This window comes from Drosophila busckii, chromosome 3R (genome assembly GCF_011750605.1).
Source record: "Drosophila busckii strain San Diego stock center, stock number 13000-0081.31 chromosome 3R, ASM1175060v1, whole genome shotgun sequence".
Lineage (NCBI taxonomy): Eukaryota > Metazoa > Arthropoda > Insecta > Diptera > Drosophilidae > Drosophila > Drosophila busckii.
The window spans coordinates 13,053,685-13,066,954 of record NC_046607.1 but is presented as its reverse complement, the minus strand read 5'-3'; the positions used below and the strand labels follow the sequence as shown (position 1 = coordinate 13,066,954).

At 43.4% G+C, this 13,270-nt stretch overlaps 1 protein-coding gene across 2 annotated transcripts in view; it reads left to right on the top strand.

The window, feature by feature from the left end:
* The first annotated feature begins 6,440 nt into the window (after window positions 1-6,440).
* The window catches only part of LOC108601975 (GATA-binding factor C), a 28,788-nt gene continuing 21,958 nt past the window's right edge, over window positions 6,441-13,270 (top strand). For both annotated transcript variants that reach the window (XM_017989969.1, XM_017989968.1), the window contains exons 1-2: window positions 6,441-6,476; window positions 8,049-8,548. In XM_017989969.1, coding sequence (XP_017845458.1) covers window positions 8,236-8,548 — 313 coding nt within the window. In that variant the 5' untranslated portion in view covers window positions 6,441-6,476; window positions 8,049-8,235. The remainder of the gene's footprint in view (window positions 6,477-8,048; window positions 8,549-13,270) is intronic.

The following is a 13,270-nucleotide window of genomic DNA, read 5'->3' as shown; positions in this document are numbered from 1 at the left end:
TGTAGGTGTTGAACGGATTGTCACTGCTGTGGCAGCGACGTTTGTAGTTTGCCGCATGAGCATATTGCTTAATGGTCATCAGGAGTGCGCCTGTTCGCCTGGTTGAGCGCAAGTGGAGCGGTGTGCTCAATCGGCGGCAGTTGCTCGCTTTGTTCGCTTTGCATGCGCAAGGAAATCGTAAAATTATCCTGGCAGACACATTGTAATTTAAGCGCTGCATGGCCAGAGGGCAGCCGCTGGCCATGTTAACCTTGACGTTCTACGTTTTGCTTTCATTTCGCTTGCAGCACACACCGGCGACAGCGTTGCCCCCACCGCCCCAACAATAAGTTTGCTCAGGTGCTTAGCCAAGCTTTCAGCGTCAGACGCAAGCAGCGGAAATGGCCACAGACCCAGTCAGGCTACCACCCACCCAACTCACTCGCACAAATCCCGACGTCCCTTTAGCTGCCTGTGTGTGTGTGGGGCTCACGTAGTTTGTTTCATTCAACAGCCGGAAAAGCGGAAAACTCGCATGCATATGTATGCGATATATGGATGTTTGCTTGGCAGCCTGTCCGCTATTTGCCAAGCGTATTGTCCCGGACTCCACACGGGCTAACGGCAACGGCAATGGCAACGGCTAACGGCAGAGACAAACGGCGACGCCACATGAATTGGCAAACCTCGGAGCAGACTGTGCGCAAACAATGGACATTGTTCCAGACTGCAAAACTCCAGCTCCTCGCGGCTCCTCTCCCGGCGCTAGCAACGCAGTGTTAAAGTTTAAGGACTAATGCCAATGTTTTTCAAGCTTATGAGTATTTAAAGCCTTTAAAGCAAATTAGTTTGGCTTCAAGCTCAAATGAGATGCATTGCTTTAACTTTTGTACCAATCGGTTCTGTATAAAGTTAATATTTTATTTATAGCGCAGAATCAAAATTAAAAGTAATTCGCACTCGCTTTTTTTCAAATAACATACCGTAAATAAATTTTAGAAAATTGTAAGCTTTTCTTTTGAATTGTCTGATAATTCAGTTATTTCTCAACAGTCAGAAATATTCGTATTGATTTTATTGCCAATTAATTTATAAATTTTTTACCTTTTGGCTTATGGCACAAATTCTGCGCCAGCTTGTAATTTAAGTTGGCTGGCAGTTGTGGCTTTCCATTCTAAAAGAGACATAATTCATAATTAATTTTTCATATATATTTGTTAAAGCTTTGTTGACAAAATATAGAATTTAAAGTAATCTGAAATGAACTATTAAACTACAATAACAAACGTCTTGAACTTTGATCAAATCTTTCATTTGCAATCGTTTTAATTTTATTATTATTATGCAATTTGATTTGATATCAGAAAGTGTGAATTGAGAATTGCTCTGCATATCTTGCTCTGGAATAGAGTTCGATGGAGAGCTCTTGTAGCACTTCCAAGTGAAATATTAATAATAAATAAAAGAGAAAATCTATGCTGAAAGTTTTGAATAATTCGAATGCATAAATTGCTGACTGGACTCTATAGCTATGTCTAAAAGGCTTGAAGAACTCGAAACTGTTTAATATTTTAATAAAATTGCCTTTGAATATGCTTTTCATACTTTGCTGAATAAAGTGTGTCTGACTCCCGCAAGGACTTTTGCGTAGACCAGACACTTTGCTAGCTGCTGCAGTGCATCCGTCATTGGTCTGTCTGCCTGTCTACCCCCGACCCGCTGCTGCTGCGTGACCTTTTTGCTAACTGTCATGCTTTGCATACGTGCTCGGGCATTTGTCGGACTGGCTAATGCGGCAGCTTCAATTGCTGACTGGCTGGCTGGGGCTGCTGTTTGGCGAAATGGAAAGCAAGCACAGCGGGCGGCAAGTGAAAGTTGCTCATACGTATGGGACGTTGGGGCACTTACCATAAACTGTCTGGATTGCTTGTTTCGGGCTGCCATTTTCAACTTAATTTGCGCTAAAATACTTAATACGAAAACAGATTTGCGCTGCCAAACACAACAAATCACTTTCGCCATGTTGCACAGGAGCAGTGCGCGAGTCCTGGCAGCAGCAGCAGCAGCAGCACGGACAATGCAAGTGCGAGTGTGTGCATGTTGGGCAAGGACGAGAACGAGCCTCGGACATTTGCATAATTGACCCATGCAGGATTCGCGCACCAACTGATTTCATTTACGAGCCGCCGCTGCCGCCGCCACCGTCACCAGTGTCTGCCCCTTTTAGCTGCGCTTGTCAGTGTGCAGGCAACGTATGCTCGAGCTTTTGCACATTTAGGCAATTTACATTTATAGCCTGGCGCATGAGGTGCTTACGAGCTGCACAGGATATGCCGCCAGGCTACCGCTCTTCCCTCCCCATCGCTCTTGTTATGGCAGTCGGCGGCCATTGCATGAAATTTACACCCGTTGCGGTTTGGAGCGCCAGGGACGCACTCAATTTGAATTGGCTCTAGCTGCAGGTGAGCACCCAGCCCCACCCCACTCCAACTCAACTCCTGTTCTTGTTGTTGTTGTTGTGGCAATGACTGGCAGCCAGTTTATTATGAAATTAGAACGTAGGCAGTTGGCGTTGCAGCCAAGGCAAGAGCCGTGGAGTTGCAAAACTGGCACAAGACATATGAACTGCTGCAAGCAGACACACGCACACACACACACAGACACACACATGCATGTCTACATGGCTCGTATATTGTTGTTATAGTTATTAAATTATATGGCAAGGTCTAAGCAACATCAACGGCAATGCTCAATAAAATGTTTTGTTGATAATTGCCAAGGGTGATAGTAGCTATCAAACTATTGATGGGCTTACCTCTTAGCTTAACCCATTAGCTGCCAATTTATACAAGCGGATACATTATTTTAAATGCACAAATAATTGTTAAACAATTTTGTAGCATATACTTAAAGCAGCTACAACGATAAGCGTTTGCTTTATCACATTGTTAAGTCTCTCATATTTTTTAGCTCAAATAAATTAAATAGATTTTTTACGATAGCAAACTTAATGGGTTAATGGCAAGTCTAGCAGCGTCTGCTTATTACAAATAAGCTAATTGGCTATATCATGACTGCAACAACTGAAAAAGTCATTCATAAAGCTTTTGGTTAATTAGTCTAGTCCATTGCTAAATGGCCAAAGAACGTGGCATGCATATTTATGGCCTCAATACATAAGCGCGTATGTGAGTTAGAGCGAGAGCGAGAGATTTGCAATTACAAGTGACAATTTAAATAACATTTATTTGTTTATTTTATTTATAAGCTGCCACACAATATGTACACACATACATGCACACATAGCTGTGTGTGTCTGCGACAGTTTTGGAGCTAAATCAGAATTTATGCTTTGTTTAAATGCTGTAAAAATGTCGCTGATTTTTATCGCCTGGCAATGATTATAACAATTACAACAACAACGCGTATAACAATAATTATAACAGCAGCCTAGCCATAATAACTGTCTATATGACACACACACACACACACAGATACAAACACACTCATAGATACATTAAGAGCTCGAGCGCGTAGTTGAACCAATTTTATGGCGCATTTAATTGTTGCTGTTTATGAACTAACAGTGTAGCAAACAGCAATAACCCAAAACTGAAGCAAATTAAAAATGCTAACAAAAGGTTAACATAAATTGTTTAAAATAAATTATACATACACTATACGCTATACTCTCGACTATAAACAAAACATTTTTATGCGATTAAAATCAAAATTACACGCAACGTGCGTCGGCTTCAAGTCACTGCTATCAAATGAAAATGAAGGGGGAGGGGGGTGTGTGGGATATGTTCATATGCTGCACATGTTTTCCATGTGTGTGTGTGTGTGTGGGGTGGAGGGGGCGGCCTTGTCTGTGTGCCTGGCTGCGCTCTGACGACTACGCGGAGTTTTTGAACGTGGACAGCCGGAAAAGCTGCGCACGTGCTGGAAAACTATGCATTAGAAGTAGTTTTCCACTAGTATAAGCGTCTGTCTGTCCATCTGTCTGTCTGTGTGGGTGCGAGAGCGTAGAACAGGTCGAGTCATTTAATGGTTGCTGCGTATGAAAGAAAGTCAGTGAAAAAAGTACGCAAAAGCACCGTTAGGTTGAATAATTAACGCAGCTTCAACTTGCCATAAATCCTTTATAATAAAATAAACGTCGTGTTCAATTTGAATGCCAACAAACGCGTTTGAATATTCATAACATATTAAGTTAATTAAATTATGACTTGTTTATGCAGCTTCAAATGTCAAATGTATTTTTGTTTAAACTGCATTCATAATTTAGTTATTAACACACGCGTAGCTTAAACTATGTTTTTTAGTTCCGTTGTTAGCCACACTGCTCATTAGCATAAATATGTTTCCCAAGCTGAGCTCAGCTTGTTGTTCTACATATTAACATGTAAGCTGTTGTCTGATCTGTTGTCGATCTTGGGCCAGCGCCATTTCACCAATTTTTATATGCAACGTGTGTATCTGTGGCTGTGGCAATCGTCTACGCTATCTGTGCCTTTGACTGCTGTTGTGGTCAGTTCAAGTCATAAAGCAAAAAGTCAGCTCGAATACAGATTTGTATCTCGATTGGCTCAGCTTATAAAATGAGAGCTGCAGCAGTGCAGAAGAGAGCTTGGGAAACTTGCTACAGCTGCAGCAAATAAGAAAAAAGAAAAAAAAACACAAGCTTGTGGCATCCTTAAGGCACTTGCAAAAGTCTCTGCGCCACTTTCAGGTGCAGGCAACAACAACAACAACGAGCGACAACAATCAGAGCATTTAACCCTTTAGCCAAAAAAGTTTCAAGCACAAGAAATGCAAACTGTTTTTTTTTGCGCTTTTTAAAGCGAAAATCAATGCGGGAATCCCTCACGTAGCATCGCTTCCTATATACCTTTCACTGTATTAGTGTCTGTGTGTGTGTGTCTGTTTATGCGCAGCAGCTGTACAACGGCGACCCGAACTCCAAGTCGAAGACGGCAGCCAAGTTGTTCAACCACAAAAATAAAAAAACTTTATATGAACTCGATATTAATAATTTGTATCTAGATAGTTTGTGTGGCAGCCAAAGCTGCTGCGACGTCTACTTCCTGGGAAGCTGCGACAGCAGCAGCAGCAGAGCCCAAACGTGTTACGTCTTTTGCCATTTTGCTCTTTAGCATATGCATGAGGCATAGGCATAATTTAATATTTTGCTTAATTTCCAGCTGCTAATTTATGTAAATTCATTTGATGTGCACAAATAGTGCGCGCGAGCGAGACAGCAAATAGCCAGAGAGCGCACACCGCAGTTGACAAAGAGAGCACGCGAGAGCGAGAGCGAGAGTCACACAGTCAGTCAGAGAGTCTAACAGGCTGGCATAACTCAAAATCAGAATCGGCAGACAAATCTGCACACATGTTAAAGCCCATAAATAAGCCACATAATCACAAACGGAACGATCGATGATTGTTGTCACTGTTTGACAGCCGGGCGATGGCAAATGGCAGTAAGCAATGCAGAGAGAGAGCGACTGCGACTGAGACTGCGACTGCGACTGCGAGTGACAGCTAAAGCAAAAGCTGTGGCTGTAGCTGAAGCTAAAGCGGTCTCGGTCTCGGTCTCAGCTTCAGTTACAACGAGCCTTACCTGGCGCATGAGCGAGCATTGCCGTCGCTAGAAGCAGCACCGTGTGGCCAAAGTGTAGAGCACAGAGAGGCGTGCCATCGAGAGATTATTGAACGATGCACTCGAGCATGACGAGCAGCAAACTGCAGCCAACAGCAATAACAACAACAACAGCAACAACAACAAACCAAAAACATGCACAATGCAATGCAAGAACAAGCGCAACGAAACGATACGAATGAGCTAAAACCGGTTTACCTGCCCCGCTGCATAACAAACAAAAAACACGCCCCCCGCCATGCGGGCCAAACAGTGACAAGCATATTGAGTTAAGCACTATAGCTAGCTCGCTTGCACTCGCACAAATGCCGCTTGCAACTGCGACCATCTTGTATGTGACAAATGCCCAAAAGTCCAGCCCTCGTCAGACGAGTTTCACACACACACACACCACACATACACTAATACATACGCAGCAGTGCGATAGCTGTGTGCGGTTGTTCGTTGCTGTTGTGAGGCTCGCGGGTTTAGTTGGTCTGCGGCCGTTGAAGTGTTTGCTCGTGCCTCGTTCGCTCGTTCGCTTACGTTTCGTTATCGTCATCGTTGTCGTTGTCGTGTGTGCGCTGTCTCTACGCTACGTATTACGTATACGTTGGCGTCGCGCGCTCTGCGTTATATTTACAGCAATAAACAACAACAGTCTGGCACATTCGCTATAATCAACATCAAATCAACAAGGCAACAACAAGCCAAGCTTCAACGCAAAAGCAAATTATTAAAAACGCGTCGGCAAAAGCGCGCTGAACAAACAAGTGCAAAAAGCAAGAAACCGAAAACATAAACAAAACCAAAACAAATGTGTGACTTAAATAAAGTTTAGTGCTCAAATGTAAGCTACACCAACAATGCAACAAATGCATTTTAAACAAAAGCAAAAGTGTTGTTAATAATAAACAAAGCAGCAATTGATGCGATTTAAAACATAAACGCCTAGCATACAAAATATTTATTAGTGCGCTGTGTCTCGTCATCGCTTTTAATATATATAGCTGGCTGGCTGGCAGTTTGCTTATCACTTTATTGCTATCAATTTTTACCAAAAATTTTTAATGAAAAGTGTTTTTCCAAAATATGACAACAACAACAATAACGCACTTCAAGTGCAGTTATCGCGGCCTCTGATAAATTGATTGAGTTTTTTTTTGTGGCTGCCAAACCTTTGCAACAGCAACAACAACAAATAATCGAAATCAGAGACTGAAGAAAAATAAAGTGTACGAACGAAAGTTATGTTTTCTTATCAGACGCCCAGTTATTTGTAGCGCAATTGTCAATGGTGCGATAGACATCTGAGAGCCAGCAACAGCAACAACAACAACAGCAGCAGCAGCAGCAGCAACAACAGCGTGGACAGCTCTTGAGACAACAATTTGTGCTGACTTATTAATATTAATAATTTTTTGGTAGTTGTTGTTGTTGTTGCAAAGCAAACAGCAACCAAAATAAACAAATACAACGCATGCAGGAATTTATTTATTGATAAATATCTAGCCAGAGATACACAGATAAGAGCAGTAACTATAGCTAACAGTGGCTGATAAGACCAAAGACTATATGAGCGCGTTAACTAGCTACCTGTCTAAACAAGATAGGACAATCTTAAAGATATCAGCCAGCAACTTCTAATTGAGCTTAGTTGAGCGTAGGATAAACTGCATGTTTAGCACTAATTGCTAGCCAGCTGCAACACACACACACACTAACAAGCAAACAGTTGCCGTCGGTGCAGGACGCCCACACAACAAGTTGCTGCTCTCAGGATAGCGCCAGAGTCAAGACAATTGAGCTGCAAACTAAGGCTAGGTATGCAGCTAGGCAAGCAAAATAATAGCAAAAATTAAAACATAAATAAAAGTAAGCAACAATTTGTTGTATTTAAATCTTAGCTACAACTACAATTTAAACTACTATTTTATTTTGCTTTGCTTAGCTGCCTACTTGCCTTGATTTTGAGGATTTGCCTGCAAATCTATTTGACATTGTTTTGGTTTATTAGCTGAGCCGCAGTGTAAACAATGCTTAGAGCCTTAGAGTATTTCCTTTTTTTTGTTGTTTTTGAGTGCTACATGTTTATTAGATCCCCTGGGAGGACTGCTGCAAATTGTGGCATTGTCATCAATCAATTGTCTGCTTGTGTTGCATGCCACACTTTCCCACACTTTGTGTGCCTCTGCAGTCTAAAGTCTTTTTGTTGGCCATAAAATTCTAATCAGTTAGTGTAGGTTTTTGGCTACGCAGTTGTGCCAACTGTACACGTAAAATTAAAACAATTTTTATTTTTTATTTTTTGTTCTAAGCTGATAAGCAAGCTGTTAAGCTGATAAGCTACCGTTCAGAATCGTATCAATTGCACAGACAATTTCAAGAGAATTCGAATTCAAGCAACCAAAATTACTTACAGCTCTCGCCCCAGTGTTGCAAAGCGCGCGCTAAAACATGTGTTAACCAACTCTACGCATAAGCATTACGCCAAAAATCAAAGTAGAAAGCCCCCAATACGCCTCACGCCTCCAAACAGAGAGTTTGGATCTCTGTAGATTTTTGCGCGCCCACGTCTAATTAAAAAAACATTCAAAATTATACTCGAAATGGATATGACCTCAACAGCGGAGGCTGCCGCTCGCAGCTGGTACGACAGTCCGCGCTTAGGCGGCGGCGGTGGCGGCGGCGGTTCACCACAAACAAATGGCTTAGGCAGCGCCGGCAGTAGCCTGGCCCACAGTCATCACAGCCTGTCCAGCGGCGCCTCGTCGGCGGGCAGCAGCGTGGGCGCTGCCCTGGGCGGCGGTGCAGGCGGCGCTGGCGCCGGCTTGGGACTGGATACGAGCGACATGAGCGCGTTCTATGCGCTGGAAAGCAATGGACACCACAGACGCTACTATCCCAGTTATCATCAGCACAGTAAGTAGACGACCAACCAACCAACCAACCAACGATTGACATTTATGTTTTTTATGTATTGTTAAGTAATTTTATTGCCACGCCGAGGCTACATTTGTCCTAATGTCATTTCTAATGGCTTTTTAATGAATGCGTTGGCTACAGTCCGCACCCTGGTTGCCACCACTCCGATTTAGCGGGGGTTGAGGGTGTTGCTTGCAACCAACAATGGCGACACAGCCCACAAATCGATTGCTTCGCGCCTTTTTTATGTTGCTGAGCGCGCGTTTCCTGTTGGTTGTTGGCAGCAGCAGGGGCACAGTGGCAATGAGTCGCAGCGGGGCTAAAGCATTGTTCTGGGCTTTGATTTTTGTATATTTATTTTTTTCTGGTCATAACTGTAAACAGCTCACTTACAGCTTGACAGCTTGCTTGGGCTAACAGCGGGTTGGGGATCGCTTTCCCAGCAGCGTTGCCCGTTGGTATCTTCATGTTTTCTAATTGCGCGCAATTTGTTGCCTAAACCACAGAAAAAACAAAACCGAAAGCAAAACCAAAACAATAAAACAGCCGCAAATTATCTATGCTCATTAGAGCAACAACAACAGCAGCAGCAGCAGCAACTAGAACATGCCAGCGACATCAATTTTGAGTTTCACACGCCCACCCGAAAATGTGTGGCGACTTTGCTTGGAGTTTGGAGTTCCGCTAAGTTAATTTTCAATTTGTGGCAAAAAGAAATAAAAAGTGGGTGCCACCGTTGCGGCTGCGGCTGCTGCTGCTGTTGCTGTCAGTTTTGACAGTTGACTCCCCAAACCATTTTCACTTGGCACTTAGCCCATTGCAATGCCATTGTTAATGTTATTGTTGCTGGGCTCAGGCTACGGGCTGAGCTTTTGCTTGCGCATTTTGACAGTTCCACGTAAAACGTAAAACGGCGACTCAACGTGACATGCATCAATGCAACACCGCAACGTTGCCGCTCAGTCGCTGCTGCTGCTGCTGCTGTTGAATTTATTTCCTGCTCTCTGCTGTTGCGAGTGTGCGAAAATTAAATTTACAATTTTTGCCTCCACTTTATTCGTTTGTAAGCAAGTGAGGGAGCAGCCACTGCAACTCCAGCCTCAAATCCCCAATTCCAGCATCAAGTTGTGCTGCTTTGGCAAGTGATCAATCAGCTTTGCGCTTAATGCTGCTGCTGTTGCCTTTGCATTTATGTTTAATTCATGTTATTCATATGCCGACTTTATTGATGCTTGATTTGATTCCCCAATGCTGCGTCGTAATTCATTCATGCACTCAAAACGCAGGAGGCAGCAGCATTCAAATCACGAGACGCTCGCTTATGTTGCCTCTGCCACTTTTTGTGACAGACAGTTTGTCGGCTGCTTGCCACGTCGCTTTGGGGGCAGGCAGCACCTGTGGCGAGCGTTGATTTTAAAATTCATTAGTCTGCATGTGTCACACAGGGCGGATGAGTGCGCTGCGACTTGTCAAAAACGCGAGCTTAAAGCAACTCAATTTAGTGTGTCGCTTAAGCGTATTTAAGTTGGCCCAAATAGTTGCTAAGCGCTGCTAACCAAACCCATTTCAGATCTACATTCAAGCACTTAGACGCATGCTGAGTGAATACTGAATGCAATTTAATGGATTTTGATGCGCTCACTTACACACACACACACATACGTATGTGTGTGTGTGTGTGTTGCTCATACAAAGATTTTTTTATGATACAAGCCATAAAAAGCTACAACAATAATAGCGACAAGCATGTGAAATTTAAATTTCAAAAGCAAACATGCCGAAAATTTGGCAATAATTTTTTGTTGCTTTTGTTGTTGTTTTGTTTAGTTTGCTGTTTTCTTTGTTTCGTCTGCCGCATGGCTTGGGCTTGTTGTCTTATGTCTTGTGTATTTGTTGCTATTTGTCATTTTTTATTTAACCGACTTGACTGCCGCCGCCTTGATCATGAAGCTAACAAAAGTATAAGAGGCAACAATCAAGGCATGTCAAGCTGTTGTTTGTGTATTTAAATAATTTCAATAATATAATAAAAATATAATATTTAATGCCATAGCCTTAACTGTTATGTTTAATTCATGCCAATTTATATTAATAAGCTGTGCCCCTTAGACTATATAAACGTAATTTTAACACTTAAAATTCATTTTCATTTATATATTTATGTTTTGCAATAAAATTTGTTATGCAACTAGCAATATGCAAATAAGAATTATAAATATTTAAGCTAAGCTTAAGAGTGCGTGAGAGCCGAAATTTTTACTCATTTTTTATTGTGTTTATCTAAATAAAAAAATCACGCAAATAAAGAGTTTGCTTTTGAGCCCAACGTATATTCCCACACAACTCATAACGCACTTAACGCAAATGTCACGCACAGTGGCAAAGTCACAATGGGCTAACAATATCGAATAAATGCGGGCCCATTCAGCCAGCCAAAGGATAACAGAGAGGGACAGAGAGCGACAGAGAGAGAGAGAGAGAGAGAGAGAGAGCGAGCGAGGCTAGTATAATTTTTTTTTGCTGCATGCAATTTGTGAGTTGCTGTGGTGAGCTGTGTGGTGGTTTCCTGGCTACCAGGTGTTGCACTTGGAGCACTTGGAGCGGCTCATAAATTTGCGAGCTATGGCCGTGTGCCTCGGTGTGCGCATAAAACAGAAATTTCCAAGAAATTACAACACGGCCAACACACAAAAGCGCATAGAGCAAGCCACATAGACAAGGCTGCAGGCTGCAGCACCACCAGCACCAGCACCACCATCACCATACCCACCAGACAGTTGGGCACGGCAACAAAAAATTGTGTCTGTGTCTGTGTTTGTGTAATAGTTGTTGTAATTTACTGACTACGAACTGTGGCTGGCGACTGTAGCTTTGGCCTGCGCTTGGGTTTGAGGCTTGAAATCTCTGGCAGCAAATCTTAATCCCGGTGCGCAAGTTTTCAGCGAACTGGTCACTTGGAGCGTGGCGGCGGCCTATAAAAATGAGTTATGGTATTGCAATTGAACAGCTGGGCCACCGCTGCGTATGATTGATGTGACTTTAAATGCGCCTCGCTTTTGCGTGTAACTTCTTTTGTGCATATGTCTGTGTGTGCGTGTGTGTGTGTGTGTGTGACACTTTTCAAAGGTAATACGCAGCATACAAAAGCTTGCAACGCAGTGGCAGTGGCAGTGGCAACAACTATTGCTGCTGCTCTCGCTCATTCAATTCGCTTTGATTAAAATGTCTTGAAATCATGCCACATTAATTATGACCCAAATTCTTGGAAGAATTCTTTACATCGTATGATGCAGCGGCAAGCTGTTTGTTGTAGCTGCTGCCGCATGTTGCATATTGTTGATTGCATTCGACAGTGGCTGGTCATTCATACGTTAGTTTGCATTTATTATGATTTGTTTTTCTTTTCTTTTTTTTTTTTTGCGCTGCCGCCCGCGTTGCGTATGTTGCTGCTGTTGCTGCTGTTGCTGCTGCTGCTGGCGCGATGTTTTAATTAGTCGTTGCAACGGCAACTGTCTTTGCTTAATTAAATGACATAATTATAAGAATGTGGCCCCCAAAGCCAAGCACAGAACTCTTCGACAGCAGCAACTGCTGCCTGCCTACGCCAAATGCAACATGCAACACGTGATGTTGCTGCCGCTGCTGCTGCTGCTGCTGTCGTTGACATTGTCGCGATGCTTCAATTAATTTGCAGCAACAGTCGCCGCTGTCGCCTCGCTGGCTGCTCGGACCAAGCTGCGCTCGCTGACTACTTTGCATGCCCCAAGAGCCAAAGGTGCCGCCAGCAGCAACTCCATTGTCCAGCTGCTGCTGCTGCTGCAGCAACATTGCCATTCCCATTGCACAACACGTTTCGCATTCTAATTTGACATTTCGCATTGCTTGCGACTGACGCTAGGCCCAGCGGCTGACTAGTGTGAACAGCTGTCCTTCAATCACTATCACTGTCGCCGCTGCTAGTTGCTCGTAGCTCGTAGCTCGTTGCCTGTTGCTGGTTGCATCAATCTCGTCTTGGACTGGCACTGGGCAAAGATGGCGGCCCTTAGAGCTTTGCCGACGCTTCGCTCGAACTGGACCGCACCGGAAGTCTGAGCTGAGCCCGCTAGCTAGCTGTTCATCCTTTTCGCCCGTTGGCCTGTCATTTGTCAGCCGAGATTCCTGGAAGTGCCACAGACAACATAGCAACATCATATCTATATATATATGTATATATGCGCGACTGATGTATACCATCAATAATAATAAGTATTGCTACTGTTGCTGCTGCTGCTGCTGCTGTTGTTGTCTTTGTGATTTCGTTATTAATTTGTTAAATCAAAATGCTGCTCGCTAGCGATTTATAATGACAAGAGCAAACAAAGCTTACGCATGTTGTTGCTGTTGCTACGCGCGGCAGCAACAAGCATTACAGCATGTTGTTGTTGTTGTGATTTGTCTAACACAGCGAGTGGTCAATATGCCGCATACTGACCATACAAAGCGCAATGTGGCAGCATTCATTAATTTTTATGCAACAACAACAGCAGCATTCATTGCCAAACAGGCAGGCAACAGCTAAAGCAACAGCAACAGCAACATGTTGCTGCCAGGCTGCAGTCGCGCACGATTTGTGACTGCAATTACAATATTGAATATTAGCGCATTGTTGGCTGCTGCTGCTGCTGCCCCCGCTGTCAGTAACAGCGACAGCAACAAGCGGCAACAACAGCAGCAACAACA